An 18,328-nucleotide genomic window follows, 5' to 3' on the forward strand; every position below is an offset into this window, starting at 1 on the left:
CTGTTGTTTTTCACGTTACCATGCATGAACCAATAGCGTAGCTCCATCTTTTTGTATATAAACTACACACAACCCACAATTCCTCGATTCGCTCCGACGAAGGGCTAACGCTCGAAACGTCAGCTTTCAAATCTCTTTACGGTGGCCAATTCACATTATCAACCCAGTTGATAAAACCAAATTATCTTGTTACACTCCCCACCGACGCAGCGCCAGTTTCTTTAGAAACTTACCCCCTCTATTAATTGGCCAACCCTCTCTCCCCCCTCTCACCGTTTCATGTGCAAATCAGTTACCTATAGGTAATCGGACATAAATGCCAACATTTCATTTTTCCATAGACATAAAGTCCAACCGTCACATTTCACGACGCAGCTTAAAACCAGACCGCCAGTATCCTGATGGCATTCAAGAAATGAGTGACGGGATCAAAAAGTATGTAACCTCCATTGTTAAGAAATCTGTGGAGTCTTACTGTCTCTCTCCTAACAAAGTGTGCGTGGCAGGTCCCCCCGGACCAAAGGGGATCGAAGGATCTCGCGGTGAACGAGGACCAAAAGGAAGTACTGGAATCAAGGGCGAAAAAGGTATTTAAGATTAAGTCACGTGACCTGTCCCTTGATGCTATGTTCTAACGGAGAGCTCGTCAGACCTTCGGTCAAAACAAAAACTAGAAAATAAGAAAACTAAGTTTTCAATACAGGTTTATTTTAAACGCTTTTTAGAGTTTTTGTCTTTTTTATTTTTTACGCTCATGATACTGGAGGGGGGTCTTTATGCCTTGCTTCTCCCCCAGCCTTCTCCGCTTAGCGTCTTAAGTATTTCTAAAAGCTTAAGTAATCACTCGTGATCAAATTGATATGGCATATGAAATATAAAAACTTGTTGAATAACGTGTCATTCATGTAGTCATATCACACCTAAGAAACCCCTAATTTCAAAATGTCCACTGTCTTGGATACCCCATGTTGAATGTCAACTGAAGCATTTTTCAGCTCCGAAGTTGATTTAAAACATCAGAAAAAAAAACATAAAACCGCAAACATTGCAAAAATTTTTGAATAAAGTCTTTATTCAATCCAGAATCCTTCTCTCGGCCGGTGACGAAACATTTGCCAAACTACTGTGCTCTTTGTATCTTGGCTTTTTCTGACATAACGAACTAACAAATGATTATAAATGACAATACACTGTGTCATTTGAAGAAGACTATTAGCGCACAAAGAACTAGCATAGAACAAATCAAATGATCGTTGTCTTAGCGCTATGTACGTTATTCGAAATTTCTACTGTAAGTGAAAAACTTATACTCCGAGGAAATGGCACCGAGAAGGGAAAAGGTTAAGGAACAAATGAAACTTAGCGATTCAAATTCCTGTCACACTTTTTTTATATACATTAAAGCCTAAGTTTAGCTTTAAACGTCTGTCGTTGTTTACATTGAGTCATCAGTTTTCTGTTGCAGGAGCTCCTGGACATCCGGGACCTAAAGGTGATGCAGGGGGGTCCATATCTGTTCCAGAAGTGATTGTATCCCCTGCCTCACTCACTGTAACTCAGTACCAGACCGCCACATTTTACTGCTCAGCTGATGGTAATCCAAAGCCTAGCGTATCCTGGAGTAAAACGAGTGTCACAGGACAGGTGAATAAGGACGTCCAAGGCAATAAGCTCCAGATCAAGAGTGCTGGTTACAATGACTCGGGGAGTTACGTTTGCACGGCTACAAATATCTTGGGACAAGCTAAGAAGGTTGTGAAACTTTTCGTACAAGGTAATCAATTTAATAATTGTGATATGCCTTTTATGTAGAGCGTTGCTAAGCGGAGCACTTTCGTCTGTTAGGAAAAAGTTTGCGTGAGTCAGTCACGCTCATTCTGTGGTGCATTTACTGGTCTGTTCCAGGCTCTCGGTCAGTACGACGAAAAAAGCGGGCGGGCAACTAGCAGACCCCGCCACACTAGGGATTTAAGCCCCTTAAAACGCTAAGTACGTCTAAGTACACTAGCTTTGCTGCGTTTTTCGCCAAACTTCTCTCGTACCCTTGAATTTCTGTCTTGACCATTTCAGTTTAAAAAAATGCGACAAAATGTCAACTTATGACGTCATATTTGATGCCGTCACATACACATGGTCCATGAAGTTTATAGTTTCATACCACAAAGTAGATCATTCGAACGGGTACATGACTAGTGGAATAATGTACTGAAAACTGTTTCTCAGTATGACAAATATTTTTTTTTTATATAATAATTTAAATATATTCACTGGCTCCCCACAGAACTATATTGTTTTTTAATGTCCCTAAAAATCGTATCGCTTTGGATTTTTTGTTTTCAGTTCTCAACTACTTTTGTTTCTGTCTTTCGAAAACATTAAAAAAGTGTTAGAATTTACGAGTCTAAAATTAGCAGTGTGGTGTGGTGTGACGTCGTCGTTTATGACATCATAACCTGACATGCGCTGTGAATTTTGTTGTGAAAAAAGTTGGACTTCTGTCCAATGTTTACATTCCAAGTCTGGTGACCGTATGTTAAGTTTGACACAATGTGGTATATTTAAAACAATATTTCGGCTGGCCAGACCAGCCTTCTTCAGGTTTAATGTTACTTATTTAAAAAATAAAATTACAATATTATATAGTGGTGGATATAGTAACACATATTTCGAGACTAAAAGGAGTGGCAGAAATGACAAACAAAACAAAAAAGTCTCATAGTCAATTGTGAATTTAGGCGGGAAGACACCAATGCGAAATCTCCAAGTTATAATATCGATTCTATTTCCGTCACTGCTTTTAGTTTCGAAGTAGTTTCGCGTAGTAACTAAGAACTATAACAAATATTAATCTGGTCTAATAGTTTCAATCGTTACTGATTTGTTTGTTTGTTTTTTCGTCCAGTTCCTTCACAATTCCTTGAGACTCCTGATAGTGTTTTAAAAGTAACAGCAAATTCCACAGCTTCTCTTTCCTGTCGAGTATTTGGTTATCCACCACCGACAATTGTATGGTCAAGGGGACTTGTACCGCTACCACAAGGTCGAATCACTGTTATCAATGGTACACTGAATATCTCCAACTTTAGTCCTCAAGATACTGGTCCTTATCGGTGTAAAGCCACGAATAAGTTGGGATCTGTTAGTGCATTGACAACCTTAAATTATGTCAAACCAGGTGAGTACCGATGAAGATAGATCTAAACCGTATTTGTCCCAGAATATCTCCCAATTTAGTCCTCAAGAAGCTGGGTCTTAATCGTGAAGCTACGAACTGTTAGGGTGCGATAACGTGCGCAACATGTGTGTAGCAGTACCTGGGAACTAATATTGTTTATTTTAATTATTTATTGTTTCACTGATTGAAACATCTAAAACAGTAACCTACGCAGACTCCCCAGCTAAGCTGAAAGTCGACAGGTAGTTTAGCCTTCCCTGTATTTTTGAATTACACTGCTCAACTTAAGTAGCCTTTGTTATCACTACTATTAGCGGATCGCTAAAAAAGGCATCTTATGGCCAGATCGAGATTTACAAACTCCCGCTGTTATTAGAAATCATTTTTTTTGTTTTTCATTTCGGATGATACCCTAATGTTTCGCTGTGCATCCTTGTGGTGTAATTGGCGCACACATTGGGAAAATAACCCCATTTTCTTACAATTGAGCTCGATAGAGAGATACATAATCCTTTCCACGTGGTCGTGAGCCATGTATTATTTTCTTGATTGTAGCGTAAACCAATTTTAACGCATGTAATGTCAATCAGAATTATCTGAAATGTGAACTTACCCAGTACTGGTAAAGTTATAATTGTGCTTTCGAGAGCAAAGCATGCGAACAAAAAAAAAGAAACACTTAGTGACGCCTAAAATTGTACGCCTTAATTATGAAACATACATCAGTTAATTTACCCATCCGTATTAGTTTATGATTTTCAACTATTACTTAACCCTTGGCTTTTGTCTTTTCTAGCTGATGTTGCAAGTTTTTAGTAGGGTCTTTAAATTTTAACTTGAATTGAGATGTCATTTTTAGATTCAAAGGAATCACCTTAATTATATTGATCACGTATTAATCAGCTAATTTTCAAACTCGAGTTAATTTGTTTTTATCTTGACAGTCTGGTGTTTCTTTCTGCAAAATGGCCATATATAGTGTAAGCGGTTGATGAACATTCTCACAGTAGCTGGGAGATGGTCTTCTTGAGCCGTTGAAGTGATTTTGTTAAGACCCTGGTACTGATTCAGACGTTTTACTTACGGAAACTTTTAAGTCTCTTGTTGACTGTATAACATTTTGCTAAACCTGTCTTTGTTTTTCTTTTTTAAATTCCAGATTTCTGGAAAAATTCGGCGATAATAACAGCAAATGCCCTTTATGAAAGTCGCCTTCATGAATTCCTAACACCTGCTGTTGGAAGCAACCCTAGTTGGGTGCTGTGTTACCGCGCTTCCACTCACGGCTGGGCTTCAAGTACATTCCACAGCGGGTGTGATGGGAAACGAAACACGGTTACCATCATCAAAAAGGGACAATACGTGTTTGGAGGATACACTGATATACCTTGGGGTAAATATAAATTTCCACGGGTGTTTTCTTTAATTATAGGTTATTGAGGGACGGACCATTAGAAAAGTAATGGGGGTGGGCGAAATACCGAAAAAAAAAAAAAAAACATTTAAGCAAGGGAGGGTGACTGAAACTAAAAATCGTGCAAAGAAGAAGTAAAGAAAAAAATTCCTTCAGAGTGAATTGCACTGTCGGGCTTACAAAATGTACCCGCCTAAAGGGCACCGTGGTAGACAATTTATACTGCAGTTTTCTTGGTCCTGGTGAAATCCCCAATGAACTGGGTTTCTCTACAATTAGGAAAACGGACATTTTTCCCTTTCAAGGCCGATACATTTTGTGCGGAGCAACTTCATCATGAACACTGTAAGCCAAACACCATTGCAGAAAAATCCTTATAGTTAACCATGGCTTAAAAGTGATAAAAAAAACATGTGCTAAAAACAGTAATCCTTCTTAATTCGTTTGCATTCAAGCAAACGCAGCACATACCGTGTTTTGAAAGTCTGGACATATAGGAGTGATTTCATAACTGAAATGTGTAAATGACGATTGTGGACACAGATGTGCACACCCATTGCGAACCGGGACACTTCTCCTAAGATGGCCGCCAAGATCAATGTTGGACAAATGTTGTAATCAAAGACAATCATAGAGGTGTTAACACTGATGCGTTTAGTATGGGCAGTTTCAATCTATTTTACTCACTGATACCTAAAATTTACTACCGCTTTAGTTAATTCTTAACTTATTTCATAGAAAGCCACACACTCATCAATGTAAAAGATCCACGGACTGCAATCAAGGTTCTACTGAGTGGTGTTACAGTAATTTTGGAGCCAGCCTGCAGGCCGTTAAAGCCTGATATCTTGGCACTCGCCTAACTTCTTCCTAACATCTTATAAAACATATTCGTATAAAAAATAAAGAGTTGAGTAACTGGATCTCGTGTCGTACAAACGCGCGAGGCCGATTTGAAATTACGAGCACGATTACCCCCTGAATTGTACGACAAGAGGTCTAATTACTCATTGATCGTATCGATAACAAAATTTCGAAATTAAAAAAGTCTTTTGAGAACTTCTTTTGCCCAAAAATTGGGAAGCGCCCTCCATAACTGTAGGAAATATTAAAAAGAAAGAAATTAAAGCGCGCGTAATTGACGTGCGAATGGTGAAGGCATCCAATTACTAATTCCTAGCTCTCCTCTGGGAGAATAGGGCCATTGACTTGTTTCCTCCATTCTACTCTGTCTCTCGCCGCAGTGACAGCTTCCGTCCAGGTGGCAAAACCCATCTTCTGTCTTTCTCCCTCCACAGTTCTCCTCCATGTCTCTTTAGGTCGCCCTCTGCTCCTCTTTCCCTCTGGTGCCCAGGTTAAAGCAATGCGCGGATTCTGCCGATGGTGGTCCATGCGCAGTACATGCCCTATCCAGCGCCACTTTCGCCTCCTTATCTGTTCACTGATGGTGCACGTCCTAGCCCGTCTCCTAACCTCATTTGACACCCTCATTGGCCAGTATATTATAAGCATCCTCCGTAGACATTTGTGTAGAAATGTGTCTAGTTTTGCCTCATCCCTCTTGGTCATTCTCCAGGTTTCACACCCGTAGAGAAGCATTGCTATGACGTTGGACTTGAAGATTCTTATCTTGGTGTTTTTGCTCAATTGCCCACTCCTCCAGATCTTAACCAGCTTGTTGAATGCTCCTCTAGCTTCGCCTAGGCGGCTTTTGATGTCGTCCTCAGCCTCTCCGCGCTTGGTTATTCTTGCTCCTAGGTAGTCAAAGCTCTCCACATCCTCTACTGGCTGTCCATCAACTACGACTGCATTGTTGTTGTTTGCATTTATCCTCATGAGTTTCATGGTGCTGATTTTCAAGCCCGTTCCCTTCCCGTTCCTATTCAGGTGGTCAATCTTCTTCTAAATCTGTGTGTATGTGCTTGAGATGAGAGCCAGGTCGTCTGCGAAGTCTAAGTCCTCTAGCATAGTTGTCATCTTCCAACTAATGCCTGTCCCTGCATGGGCAACTGTTCTCCTCATTACCCCGTCTATCACCAAGAGGAACAAAAACCCAGACATACTGCATCCCTGCTTGACACCCGACTTCACCTCGAACCATTCTGTCCTCCCGTCACCATCAACCACTGCACTTGTGAAGTTAGTGTACATCACCTGCACCATTCTCACGATCTTAGGTGGTATTCCGTAGCACCTCATGATCTTCCAGAGAGTACTTCTGTGTATGCTATCAAAAGCCTTCTCATAGTCCACGAAGCACAGGTAAAGGCTAGAGTTCCATTCAACTACCTGCTCAACAATGTTCCTGAACACAAAGATCTGCTCTGTTGTGCTCCTTCCCTTTCTAAATCCAGCTTGTTCCTTTCTCAATTCTGCATCTGTCCCGGCAGCAATCCTCATGATCAGAATTCTACCCATCACCTTGGCTATAGTGGACATGAGGGTGATACCTCTCCAGTTTCCACAGGTCGTTAGATCCCCTTTCTTGGGGAGTTTGACGATGAGCCCTCCGCACCAGTCCTCTGGAACTCTTTCCTCTTCCCATATGGTGTTAAATAAATCATCTAGGACGTTTACTGTAGTATCGGTGTCGGCCCTCAGAAGGTCAGCCGTAAGGTTATCTATACCTGGTGCCTTGCCACTCTTCATGTCCACCAGGGCACTCCTTATCTCATCTTTTGATATCGCTCCTGTGTTAATACTGTCATTCACCTCGTTCGTCTCCTGCACCTACCTCAGCAGTTACTTCTGGAACTGGCCTTTTCAGGACCTCCACAAAATGCTCTCGCCATCTGTCTTTGACCTCATCTTCTTTGGTCAGTAACCTTCCGTCTTTTCCCTTCACCATTGCTACCTTCTTTGGCCCTTCGTTACAGAGTCTCCTAGTTGCTTCGTATACTCCTTTCATCTGCCCCTGTCGTGCAGCGTCTTCAGCTTCTTGCGCAACGTTGTTTACCCAGTCTCTTTTGTCCTTCCTGAGGCTCCTCTTTGTCTCCTTATCTTCTCGCTGTACTCGTTTCGGGGTTTGTTCTTCAGCCTCTCTGATCTTGCGTCATTTATCTTTCTCTTTAGCTTCCTCCTCTCCTCGATCTTTCTCCAACTTTCCGTGCTGATCCAGCTCTGACACTTCTTCTTTCTGCGCCCCAGTACATTCATTACTGCTTCTGTATAGGCATTCTTGATCTTTGCCACCTTTGCTCTATCCTGTTAGCTGGGTCAGATGGCTCGTTGCTCTGGTGTTCATCTGTGTCCATGTCGTTCTGATCTGGTGTCTGGAGGATGCTGAATCTATTTCTCAGTTCGATCTGGAACTGCTGTCTAACCTCAGGTACTCTCAGTTTGCTCTCTTCGTATCTGATAGTTCTCCCCTGCTTCTTTCCTGTGTTGCTTAACCTGAGTTTGACCTTAGTTATGATAAGGTTGTGGTCACTTCCCACATCGGCTCTTCTGTAAGTCCTTGTGTCCTGGACTGACCTTTTAAACCGGGATCTGACTGCCACGTGGTCGATTTGGTTTCGATGCCGACCGTCTGGGGAGGTCCATGTGTACTTATGTACATCCTTATGGGGAAACATGGTTGATGTTATAGCGAGATTGTTGGATGCACAAAAGGTCACAAAGCGGTCGCCGTTGTCATTTCTCTCGCACTTTAAACCGTGCTTCCCAACAATGCCGTTCTCACCCTCCTGCCTCTCTCCCACCTTGGCATTCCAGTCTCCCATTACCAACAGCATATCATGTCTAAGAACCGCGTCCAGTGTTTTCTGCAGCTGATCATAGAAAGTATCCAATTACACGTATGTAATTACCACTGGTTTTAATTGGATACCTGTAATTGGACACCAACGTGATCGCGCGCCGATTACGTTACAGATAGGCGCGCGGAGAACCAATCACGATCGAGATAATCCTATATCACAGACAAAAATTTAACCTTGTTTATGATTATGACAAGACTATTTACCCGTTTATGTTATAAATCACTATGGATATAAAAGGGAAAAAAAGTACTTTCCAGTTTTTCTGGATGATGTTCAGAAGGTATTTCGTCTATCATGAATTACGGATTTGAATCTGAAATTCTGAAACGACAGTAACTTCGAGAACTGCTTAAGATGAAAGATTATTGTATATAGGATCGACGGAGCATACGAAATTGCTTTTTGTCCTGATTTGGTCGTCAAGTTTCTTTGCTTAAACTGTGATTCTTATTCAACTTTATATATTCCTCTTTAGAGTCCAGCGGTGGATACGGTGTCACTTCCAATGCGTTCATATTTTCACTCCGCAACAAAGAAGGTCGTGGACCATTCAAGAGCTTGTTGACGAACCCGAAAAAAGCAATTTACAGGAGCTCAGCTTATGGCCCGATATTTGGTGGAGGGGCTGACATCTTAATCGCTGACAATGTAAATAGTAACACTAATTCATACACAAGCTTTGGGCAATATTACTCTGTTCCAAGTGGAGTACAAGACACGAACACAATCCTGGCTGGGACTTACAGATTCACACCCGATGAGGTGGAGGTCTTCTTCCGCGACTGAAAAATAATAATAAATCATTAAAACTAATCTAAGCACCCTACAAAACGTACGGAAGATTTCAACGCAATACATTGCAGCATTCTTGGGCATGGAAACTTTTGCTACTCCAGAGCATTGCACCATCTAACATCGTGGAACATACTGCAACCGGATGACCAAACTTGGGCAACAAGTTTTCGACAAGGATCAGTTGTATGTCTAACATGTTACGTTGAAATATTGCGTGTGTTATAATTTTACTTCCCGTTTTTTTTTTTTTTTTTTTTTTAATTGTTTTTCGACACCCTCAATTCCCTATGTTTTGCTCCATATACCTTCCCTTATTGTAGAGTCGAAATTATCGTTATTATCGTTATGTTACTTTCACTTCACTATTGACTGGAAAATAAATCTACAATTGAACCTTGGTCTCGCTATTTTCGGGGTACGGGAAGGGGGAAGGCTCGCTACTTTACGGGGGACAGGGGTCGCTACTGTTGAAATCTATTAGCGGCCACAAATTTTCAACGTTATTTTCGGGGGTGTCACTACGGACACTACGGATAAAACTCGTGATAGTAGATTTATGAGAAATACTTTCCACGTTCATATGTATCACAATTCAGGTATCATGAAAGCAATCTTCTTTGATAATTGTCTTTTCCTTTAAAAGGAAACATTACAATCTTCGCTGAATATTAAAACGTGTTTCGTAGCTCAGTTGAAGCAAATTAGTTTGGACCTTTCAACCAGCCTTAGTTAGACGTTATCAAAAAACGGGAAGCTGCAAAAACAGTTATTAGTGTTTATTCATATCAAATTAACCTTATTTTTACAACTATTAGCTACTTCTTTCTTTGAGAAAGAAATATCTTTGACATAAGTACTGTACGAAATTTGAAGACACAACAATCACCGAGGGGTCATTTTGGATTAAAATTTTGAGGTAAACTCGGGAAGAAAAATCACATTTTTATCGTGATGAAGCTTCGTTTTCAAAATGCTCTCCGTCCACACTATAACTCAACGCCGGCGTTTTCAAATTCCTCCGGTTTGAAGTTAACAAATCGACACCAGGTTTTCATGCGTCTGTCCTGTTATTGATCATGAATCTCGTCATAACATTGTCAAAGTAGCTGTGGATCGAGATTCATTGTCAATAACAAGACAGACGAATCAAACACTGCCGTCAACTTGTTTTTTGCAAAACTACATGCCATAAATTATAAATTCACGTGTCTGTCCGCTTATTGACAATGAAAATTAGCCAAGTAGCGCGAGAATTTCTGCAGTTGTTGTAAAAAGCGTTTTCCTGACGGATTAGTGTGGACGTAAGGCTAACCGTAGAAATAAAGCTGCGTTTTCAAATTTCTCCAGTGTAGTATGGACGGACCTAAGTCCGATGGAATGGCAGAACTTCATTGAAGGTAGTAAAGATAATTTGTTTTGATTTTAAACTTCTTCTGGAATTCTTCAATCGTTAGTGTTTCCACCCGCATTTAACATATGACATCTTGCGCAAAGTGAATTTTCCGCTTGAACTAGGATCTCCGAAAAAGGGCTCATTTTCAATAGTTATATGTTTACTGTTCCACAGAAGAAAAAAAGTAGTCGTAAAAAATATATTGGTCTTGTTATATCTTGTTAGAGCCTGAAATCTTTAAAACGTGGAAAATATACGCGATAATTGGTTTCGCGGCGATCCCGTAACATTAACTGTCACATTAACCGCAGTAACAGCTGTAGTCAGTCCAGTTACAACTAGTTGTGATTGTTTTGGTCTCTTTGTAGCGTTCAATTGAGTGTCGAAAAAGCAAAACCAAAGTAATCACTCTAGCCAATCACAAAGGATACAGACAGTACAGTGAACCAATCAAAACTTCTGGTAATTACATGCAGCTGCCGCGAAACGCGGGTAAAAGAGTGCGAACGAGCCACGATTGGTTTTGGTCTTACTTCTGATTAGATGAGAAAGTGGCGCGAGTTTTTTTTTAAGCCAATCGTGCAGCGTAGTCGATTCAAACCAATGGATTGCCGACACTCAAATGAAAACCGTCTCCATCTATTTGAGGATGTAAATAAAAAGCCTGCGACCGACTTTGTATTTGTGCATTTCCCTGTGTTCAACCTCTTCCCGCTTTCCTCGGTTGGGACTGAAGATTTTCCTTAAGTCTATTACCATAAGTGCAATGTTTCCTTGGCCATGGTGTGCACTCTTAAAGACCACACAAGTGACGCCTTAAACTATTCAAAAACTCAAGGGAACAATAAAAAAATGTGGTGCATTTGTTTTTCACAATAACTTTCAAATTTTATCCATTCAGCAAACGACCAATTTAAAATTCCCTCCATGAGATGTGCCTGCAGGGAATCATGGTAGCTGTATTCATCATCTTAGACTGGATATTTGTTCTGATGAATACAATAACCATGTTTCCCTGCAGGAACATCTCATAGAGGAAATAAGCCAATTTGGATATATAAAAATTCTAACTTGGTTCTGAGGCTTAGGGGGGAACAAAACAAAAGAAATTAATTATTCATCCCTCAACCTCAATGCGATTTCTTTTGTTTTATTCCCCTAAGCCTCAAAGACAAGAAAGAATTTTAATATATCAAAATTGGCCTATTGTCTATTAGAGGGGAAATCAGCAAAACTCTGCGCTTGCATGACAGATCACTACTTCCTTCTTGAACCCAACGAGTTCATGGGAAATATTCAGTCACCTGTCTAGATCCTCTCCATTTTTCATTCTTTAGTTGCGTATTACTGTTTATTGAAATCTTGCCTTGAATGTCTTAACTACATTTCAGAACTTGAGGCAATTACATCAGAAAATGGAAAAATCTTTGAAATTTTCACAACACTGTAACAGTGCTGACAGCCTTTACACAGGCGATTTTTGTTGCGGCAACTCGATGCAATTTTTGTCGCGCTAAAGTTGCAACTTCAAAATTGCACGTGTAAACCAGGTGCGATTTTCAGTGGAATTTGTCGCCGCGATATCGCAGGGGTTTCGAACATGTTTGAAACTTGATGCAACTTTAGCGCGACAAAAGCTGCATCGAGTTGTCGCGACAAAAATCGCCTGTGTAAATGGGCCTTTAATCACCAATAAAATTTGACCCATCGTTGATGAGGACGGTATACAATAACATCTACATGATCTACATCTACAGCTACAGCTACATTTGCAATCTGCAAAAGGATTAAAAACAGATCATGTCCCACATGCAGAAGCCGATGGAGAGGTAGCCTCCTATGTAGAGGCTCGTTGTGTTCATCACTCATTGCACATAAAGAGCATCTGCTGGGGAGGCTAACGAAGAGGTGCCCCAAAGGAAACAGGGGGTGAATGAAGGTGGGTCCTTTTTTTCCTGCTACTAGTGGAGGAGAGTGTGAAAACATGAGGCAAGGGATCCCATATCCTTTCCGTAGTAGATCTGTGATGGATTTTCATTCTGGATGGTACAATGGGTGACAAAAGTAGTTGAGGCAGTTGACTGAATCGAGTGCTAATTGCAACATTTCATTTATTCCATTTCAAATCCGGTTTACATTGACAGCCAACCCCCCCTCCCTCTTTTCAATGTTGTACAGGAAAAAGGCAAGTTCTAGAGACAGGAAATTCAACACTGTTTTGGGGGGAGGGGTTAGTATCGTAGAGATGGCGGGGGGGGGGAATTTACCTTAAGTACTCCAAAATGGCAAAGTCTCTCAACACTTCTGTCGTCCATTGGTATATACACAAGCAGCAGCTCTGCTGCAGTGCCATCAATTCCCTTGGAACCTCTACAAAGAAGTTCTGTTCACCATGCCAGCATTACATGGTTTGTCATTGCAGCTAGGTAATGGTTAACAGGACCCTGGGTGCAGTAGAATCTTCATGTCATCAAAAAGACACTGGATATTACATCAGCCCGGTTTTCTAATAACACTGAAAATAACAATAACCTCTCTTAAGAAGCAAAACTCTGCATTGCAATAAACTAGCTCTTCTTCATCTTTAGTGGTTGATGGGCCTGTCATCCATGGATCCCTCTTTAGACTTGGTACATACAAATGTGCTAAAGGAATCTCACCATGTTCAAATAATGTCTACGTATCCCTTAAACTCCTTCAGAGCATTTAGGCCTTCTTCTGTTTGTTCTGTTCATCAATACAGGCCTTGAAAGCTTTTACATGTTCCTGACATTTCCTCCAGTCTTTATGTTCATCCATGCAGTCCTTAAAAAATATTTGATGCCCACATTAGCAAATTATTCAGATGCAAGTTTAAAGGTATATTCAGCCATTACTCCACGAGAGCATGTTGGATATGAGATGGTAGATAACCAACGAGGTGCTTTGCACTGAGTCAGCTATAATCATCTCATATCCAACAAACATGAGTGGAATAAATGTTTTATTAAAAACGCCCCCAGAAATATAGCAAACTAAACAAAAATAAAAAAACAGCCCAAGAAATCATGCATATGCTTACCATATATTTAGAACATGGTATAATGGCTTGTATATAATGATGGCTAAGCCAATGAAAACTCTGTGATTGCATTACTGTAAACTTCCTGTAGTAACGACCCTTATTAGTTTAGGAAGTAGCAGCCTTTGGGGCTCACTACTTTTGGAGGGTCGCTACTTGTGGGGAGCAAAAAAAGTTACACAAAGTTGGTACAACTGAGCTTTTTTTTAACGAAAGAAAAGATGGCAATTCATACCAAAACATTTTTTTCAAAACAAGGTAAAAATTCGTCATTGTTCCAGTTTCATGTTACTTAACATATGGGTGGCCTCTACATGTCTACATCGTATTGTCTGTTGTACGCCACAAGTTGTGCAAGTTTCTCCCAGAGTTCTTTTTTCAGCCCCTTTATCACCTGCTTTTTTCTGACAGTGACATCATAGAAACAAGGAATCTCTATTCCTTGTCCTTAAGCTCCTTGCACCCACACACCCTCAGGCACACTCCTGCTTTGACCCGACTACTGCATGGGGCACTTAGCCAATTTTTCAATATTTTTTTCAAGCTGAAATGTTTCCGTTATAACCTACATTCCTGTTGAAAATGACATGAAGAGTTTTAAATTTTAATGCGAAGAAAACTTCATTTTCCTCTTCACTTGACTATGATTGGAGAAAGAACTATACCATTGTATTAAACCTTGGTCTTGTAATTTTTGGCCAGTAGGTGGAGTTGGCCTGCGGCTGGGCTCGCTAATTTCAGGAGGATCGCTACTTTCAGGGGGGGGGGGGTCACTAATTTCAGGATTTACTTGAGGCAATGACTTTTTTACATTACTTTCAAGGGGTAGCTGCTTTCGGGGGATCGTTACTGTTGGAAGTTTACAGTATGTAATGATCCAGTTTTTAATAATAAAGACCTAACCTATTAGCTACAAGTGCATCTGGGTGTCTATGGAGTACACACTTTGGGCAGTTGTTTTAAAAAACATCCTCCCAAAAATACTTTAAAAAGTATTTTAAGCCACCTTCTGAAAGATTATTATTCTCTGGGAGGAATATTTAGTTTTTAAAATCCTGACCAAACCCTAAAAGACAGCAGACCCAGCCCTCCATGTCTTTGTCTACATGTATGTATAATTTGCAGGCTTGGGATGAATTTATCAAAGAACTGTAGAGGCTCAAAAAAACACAAATGAGTGTCTCACATGTTGCAACTAAGCCTTCAAAACAACACCAAATGTAGCAATTTTTGATGAAACAATTTACACAATCATAAAGAAAGACATTATGTACACATTTAAGAAAAATGGGAGAATGAGGGAGGGTTGTTACATCAAACATTAGGTTCTAAACATGGCAATAGTTTAAGGAAAGGGAAGAGAAACTTTCATGTTAAGGTGGGTACTGACAAATCAGAGGAAACACATAGTCTTTTTTACTAAATTATATTGAAGTAGGCAGTCAAAAGGAAACCTGAACTTCCTGGGAAGTCCAAGTGTCAGCTTCCATAAGGATTTCCAAACATTAAACTAATCAGCAAATCCTCTACTATGGAAGGGGCAATTTCTATGGAAACAAAAACACTTAGCCCAACTTGGCCCCATGGTCCTTGAGTTCATTGAATATTAACAAGAGAAGCATGAGCTCCTTCCAATGATCCACTACACTCTGCATCCCCAAGTTTCATCCAGACTCCGTTGACTGTCTACATTGTGATATAGCTGGAGTTACGTTGAATCTGAACACTCTCATTGGTTGATATATGGTCCTGTGGTAATGCTAAATCTAAATGTCACCAAGCAGGTTACAATATTATGTAATTTTCTCCCACTTTCTCACTAAACAGAGGTTACTTTGACATGGGGGTAATTCTTCTTACGTTTTTGCTTAACTCGAACTATATAACAAAACACTTGACCCGGCATAGTCAATTGTACCCAGTCAAACTGAATTCAAATCAGTCTCAATCAAATGAGTCTGACAATCAAATGAAATTGAACTCACACAAAAATAATTGGAATTTTGCCTTCACTACACAACTGAACACACTCAAAGGTTGAGGCATGGGCATGTTGGTCAGCCATGCCCAAGATATGTTTTAATTGTGACAATAAGCGTTCAACAAAGTGCATAAGAGATACATCAAGTAACATCCTACATGCGCCAAAGCTGGACACGTAAATTTATGTTAATACCAATTATCACAAATTACATCATTGATTCCTGAACTCTTCATTTGTGTAAAACTGATATTGAAAATCAATAACAAGTTATTCAAGGTTGCTTCAGTATAGCAAATGCTTTTTTCGTGTTTTTCAGACCACATGAGCTTAACCTGACCTTCCCTCAAGCGAATTTATTCACCAAACAGAATGGAACGATTGTGTTTAATGGAGTTTGATTGCTGAACTCAATTGAACACAATCTAATAGATTGAGTGCGCTGGGTTCTATTTGTTCAATTGAGTTCGACTGATTCAGAAATCAAATTCACACACAGATCAGTGTTTGATTTTGTTCGATTACCGAACTCAATCAAACTCAAATGAACACAATCTGTGGATTGAGTGCCATCAAGTTTGATTTCCAAATTTGATTGACTATATGCCGAGACTTAAATATTTACTGGTCTCAAAGGAAACAGGTAGTTTTGTTTTCCCTCAAGTCTCCCGATGTTTCCCTCAACTTCGTCTTAGAAAACATCGAAATACTCGGAAAAACAAACCTGACTGTTTCCCTTGGGACCAGTAATTATGACCAGCGTATATACATATGTGACCTTTCACACCAAAATGTGCTTTAATGGCTTTCCGTTTAGAAGCCGTTTGAAAGCTGTTTGAAAGAAATTTGCATTCGTTCGAACGACCTGGGTCATCCATTCAAAAAAATTTGCATCCGTTCGCACAGCTTGATCACCCATTCGGTAGTAACGTCCAGCCATTTGAATGACTTGCTCACCCGTTTGGTCAAAACATCCATCTGTTTGAACGACTTGCTCACCTGTTTGATAAAAACGTCTAACTGTTTGAATGACTTGCTCACCTGTCCGCTGGAACATCCATCCGTTCAAACGACTTGAGTAAGCCGTTGAACACCTTTGATCATCCGTTCAGGAAAAAAATATCAAGGCATGCGAGCGGTTGTCTTTACCTGTTCGCGTACTCGCTTGTTCATGTCACCTACAGAAAAAAGCCCTTCGATCACTTGAACACGCTTTTGCCATGCATGCATAGTCCTGTGCTTGTTTTCGTCGACTGAGAAGCTTGCTTGTTTTAAAATTTGGGTTACACTTCCCAGCAAATATGTTGTTTTTTTTAACCTTTGCCATAAGGGACATTCCGGACAGAAAAAGCCATTTCAAACAAACTCATTTCACGCCGCTATCACACAGCGGGTCTGGGACGGTGATGGACAAAACACTGACCCCTAGTCCATGGACTACCCTAATGGACTACCCAAATGGACTACCCTAAAATGGACTACCCCTAAAAAATACTATTTCAGATGAGTGGTATGTTAAGAAGCTGCGATTATACAGTTACACTGCACAGAGGATGCTTTTCTTTTCGTTCCGCATCGCCTTAAGCCGCCAGTTTGAATAACTATACTGAATAAAACAACTGCTGAACAGAAAATGCGTAAATTTCCACATAATTATAGTCCAGGCCAGCCAAGAATACTACTGCTTCCACCCCACTCTCAATTTTTGTAGCGTAGTCGTTGGAATTTCTTGCTGTCCCATAGCTTTATCCTCATTCCCATTTCTATTTCATTTTGATACACACAGGAAAAAACCAGAAGACTAGCTGCTTCTGTGCTATAATTTTCGGCACAAAACAAGCAAAACAAATCATGAGTAACATCCTGAAAATCATTTCGTCTGTTCGAGAAAGATTGAGCTACTGAATCACATGGGAGCAGGACTGAGTTGTCCACAGAATATTTGATTTGATTTGAGTCTACGCTTTTTGTGTACAGCGGTTGTTTTATTCAGTATAATTATTCAAAATGGCGGCTGAAGGCGATTCGCAACGAAAAGAAAAGCATCCTCCGTGCAGTGTAAGTGTATAATCACAGCTTCTTAACACACCACTCATCTGAAATAGTATTTTTTAGGGGTAGTCCATTTAGGGTAGTCCATTTGGGTAGTCCATTAGGGTAGTCCATTAGGGTAGTCCATTAGGGTAGTCCATTAGGGTAGTCCATTAGGGTAGTCCATTAGGGTAGTCCATGGACTAGGGGTCAATGTTTTGTCCATCACCGGTCTGGGACTCCGGGACACATCGTAATAATAATTGTAAACAGTGAAATTTCCTCCATGTCGCCGAAAAAGAAAACAAAGCGAACCCCGTATCTAATTCAGAACCAAGCGACGAAAATGTACTGCTGCTAAACTGTTTATCACGCTTGCCAGTGTGAAGTACACAGTGATTAAGTGTTACTTATATAAGCTTAAGCTTAAACGATGTACAATCTTGGACCAGTGTAGGAAAGTGAAGCTCACCAGTAAAGCGTAATGAAGGTCTGCACATCCTGAATTTTTAATCCTAGTATCAAACGGATCTTCTTCTTCTTCCTCTTCTTCTGCTAATTCGACTTTTTCTTTCTCTGCGTCCTCTTTTTTCTGCTTTCCATGTCCCGATCCATGGAACGCTCTTCCGCCATGATGCGACATGACTGACATGTGGACACTTTGTGTAATGGCAAATGACGGAAGTCCTTCAGATAACATCTGCTAGTAACGCAGGC

The 18,328-nt window shown here is 40.4% G+C and overlaps 2 protein-coding genes across 3 annotated transcripts in view; one reads left to right on the forward strand and one right to left on the reverse strand.

The window, feature by feature from the left end:
• The window catches only part of LOC145484855 (uncharacterized), a 137,645-nt gene extending 119,319 nt beyond the window's left edge, over positions 1-18,326 (reverse strand). The window contains exons 1-2 of one of the 2 annotated variants that reach the window (XM_081463495.1): positions 18,084-18,326; positions 9,934-13,343 (exon numbers count right to left, since the gene is read on the reverse strand). In XM_081463495.1, the coding sequence (XP_081319621.1) occupies positions 13,245-13,343; positions 18,084-18,311 (327 nt within the window). In that variant the 5' untranslated portion in view covers positions 18,312-18,326 and the 3' untranslated portion in view covers positions 9,934-13,244. Of the gene's footprint in view, positions 1-9,933; positions 13,344-18,043 lie in introns of those variants that run through there. The other variant, XM_081463494.1, reaches the window with a different exon arrangement.
• Positions 290-9,194, forward strand: LOC145484748 (uncharacterized). The gene is made up of 5 exons (XM_081463381.1): positions 290-587; positions 1,466-1,774; positions 2,903-3,175; positions 4,335-4,568; positions 8,826-9,194. Exons 1-5 carry the CDS (start codon positions 317-319, stop codon positions 9,134-9,136), a joined length of 1,398 nt encoding a protein of 465 aa, XP_081319507.1. The 5' UTR covers positions 290-316; the 3' UTR covers positions 9,137-9,194.
• Positions 18,327-18,328: the final 2 nt, after the last annotated feature.

The sequence above is a fragment of the Orbicella franksi genome, chromosome 4 (assembly GCF_964199315.1).
Source record: "Orbicella franksi chromosome 4, jaOrbFran1.1, whole genome shotgun sequence".
NCBI classification, from domain to species: domain Eukaryota; kingdom Metazoa; phylum Cnidaria; class Anthozoa; order Scleractinia; family Merulinidae; genus Orbicella; species Orbicella franksi.

Coding starts and splice junctions, on each gene's coding strand:
- LOC145484748 (XM_081463381.1), top strand. CDS start 317: ATGCCAACATTTCATTTTTCCATAGACATAAAGTCCAACCGTCACATT. Junction 1,775..2,902: donor TGTGAAACTTTTCGTACAAG/GTAATCAATTTA, acceptor TTTTTCGTCCAG/TTCCTTCACAATTCCTTGAG. Junction 4,569..8,825: donor ATACACTGATATACCTTGGG/GTAAATATAAAT, acceptor ATTCCTCTTTAG/AGTCCAGCGGTGGATACGGT.